Genomic DNA, 1,979 nt, shown 5'->3' on the forward strand with positions numbered 1-1,979 from the left:
TTAAATTTCTATATATGAATTCTCTCCAGTGCTGTTTTTTGTTTGTTCTTTTTTACTTATAATCAGCTAGATCTTTAGAAGATAAAGTAAGTACTTCTTGTAGAGATCTTACGAGTGTTTGTTTTCTATAATGAATGAAGTAGAAAACAGGACATTGCCATTTATGCGGCAAGCATGCAAGTGGAGTCTCTGTCAGTGTTCATGTTCCCCTTTGGGGCATGATACATGGTGGGAATAAATTAGGCAGATTTTCACCTAACAGTAATGACTTTGGAATCTCCTTTTAATGTCATCACATGTGTCTCACATTAAGCATTATGGCTCCTGTTGGTTTAATAGTCTACTTTTGAGTGAGAAGTGATTTCTGATGACTCTTGTTCTGATGCAATAAAGTCCCTTTTTCCAATCTTTCAGTTTACAATCAAGAAGAAGACTCTTTTTATGTGCACCATGATATACTCTTGTCTGCATATCCTCTGTGTGTGGAATGGCTGAATTTTGATCCTAGCCCAGATGATTCTACTGGTAATTGGAAAACTTAAGGTTGCTCAATGGTTACTAGTCCTGTATGTTTTTTTCTAGCTACTTAAATTCTGTGTTCTCTTGAATGTTTTCAGAATTGTTGCCGATATTTTATGAAGCTACTGTCATTTTATGAAGTTATGTAGTTTTTAACACACTATCACTTAATTGTTTGAGGTCTGTATATCTCTAGACTCGAGATAGGCTAAGGAGGCAGCTACTCCACTGTAGCTGAAGGACAGGGCCTGAAAGCCTTTTGGACTGTGGAACTATTAAGGTCCCATAAAGACCCTATATAAAACCGTGTGCTGTGTCTGATGTCACCAGCTTGAGTTCAGTGGCATAATCTGTTTTAGAAAACATCAGATAAAACTGACATGAAGAGACTTGGCACAAATAATTAGGTTCTCACGTTAGTCTTTTTAACCACATCTGCACACCATTAGTTGCCCCTTTCTGTACTTCTTAATAAAGGTAAACACTGATAATACTGACATCTTACATCTTGTTTGCAAAGCTTGTTCACATTCTGATCTGGTCTTCATGCCCGTAACACCCCATGAAGGAGGAAGGGAGGGGTGTTATTCTCATTATATAAGTGAGGATGCTGGGGCCAACAGATTGAATCTTTGTTATTCAAATTGTGGTTCAAAGACTAACAGCACAGCATTGGCATCATCTGTGAGCTGGTTGAAATGCAGACTTGGGGCCTACCCAAGACCACCTGAAATTTGCCTCTTAACAATATTCACATGATGCCTATGCATGTATAAGTTTGAGAAGCACTACTCTAAACCATTACTTAGTTAATCTAGAATGTTACGTATTTGATTAAAAGTTATGTCTTTTTTTTCTTTTTTTATAATCATAAGTGCATTGTTTCTTCCTGTAGGAAATTATATTGCAGTGGGAAACATGACCCCTGTTATTGAAGTGTGGGACCTTGATATAGTGGACTCTTTAGAACCAGTATTCACACTTGGAAGTAAGCTTTCAAAAAAGAAGAAAAAGAAAGGAAAGAAGGTAAAGAAGTTAATAGATATTTAAACTCTAATGACAAATGGAAATAAGTTTATAGGGGATTAGAGGCATGGGATGGGAGTGGGAGAGTGAAGAACATATACTTTTCCAATAAGATATTCTTGGTGAAACAGGGCAGGTAGTTATGAAGTTATTGCAATGTCTAGCTTCAAAAGGCCCATCCAAGGAAAACTTATTTCTGATTGTGTAAAACCTCCATTGACATGCTATTCTTTATTACACAAAACTAGTTCAAAATTAGTGTATTAGTATGAATAGCTACCATATATGAAAGACTCTCAAGTTACAATCTTCGTTCACATAGTATAGATATTCATACTAATATACTAGTTTTGCACTTTTAAAAAATTTCTATTTAGCCTTTAGTGTGTTGAATTCTAAATATCTGTGTATTCCAGTAGCTTTTTTTTTTTTTT

General features: G+C 35.6%; 1 protein-coding gene across 1 annotated transcript in view; it reads left to right on the plus strand.

Annotated features, from left to right (window-relative positions):
• Nucleotides 1-1,979, plus strand: part of PWP1 (PWP1 homolog (S. cerevisiae)) — a 25,958-nt gene that overhangs the window by 9,593 nt on the left and 14,386 nt on the right. The window contains exons 3-4 of the mRNA XM_012644700.1: nucleotides 394-525; nucleotides 1,415-1,545. Coding sequence (XP_012500154.1) covers nucleotides 394-525; nucleotides 1,415-1,545 — 263 coding nt within the window. The remainder of the gene's footprint in view (nucleotides 1-393; nucleotides 526-1,414; nucleotides 1,546-1,979) is intronic.

Source organism: Propithecus coquereli, unplaced genomic scaffold, assembly GCF_000956105.1.
Source record: "Propithecus coquereli isolate 6110/MARCELLA unplaced genomic scaffold, Pcoq_1.0 Scaffold218, whole genome shotgun sequence".
NCBI classification, from domain to species: Eukaryota; Metazoa; Chordata; class Mammalia; order Primates; family Indriidae; genus Propithecus; species Propithecus coquereli.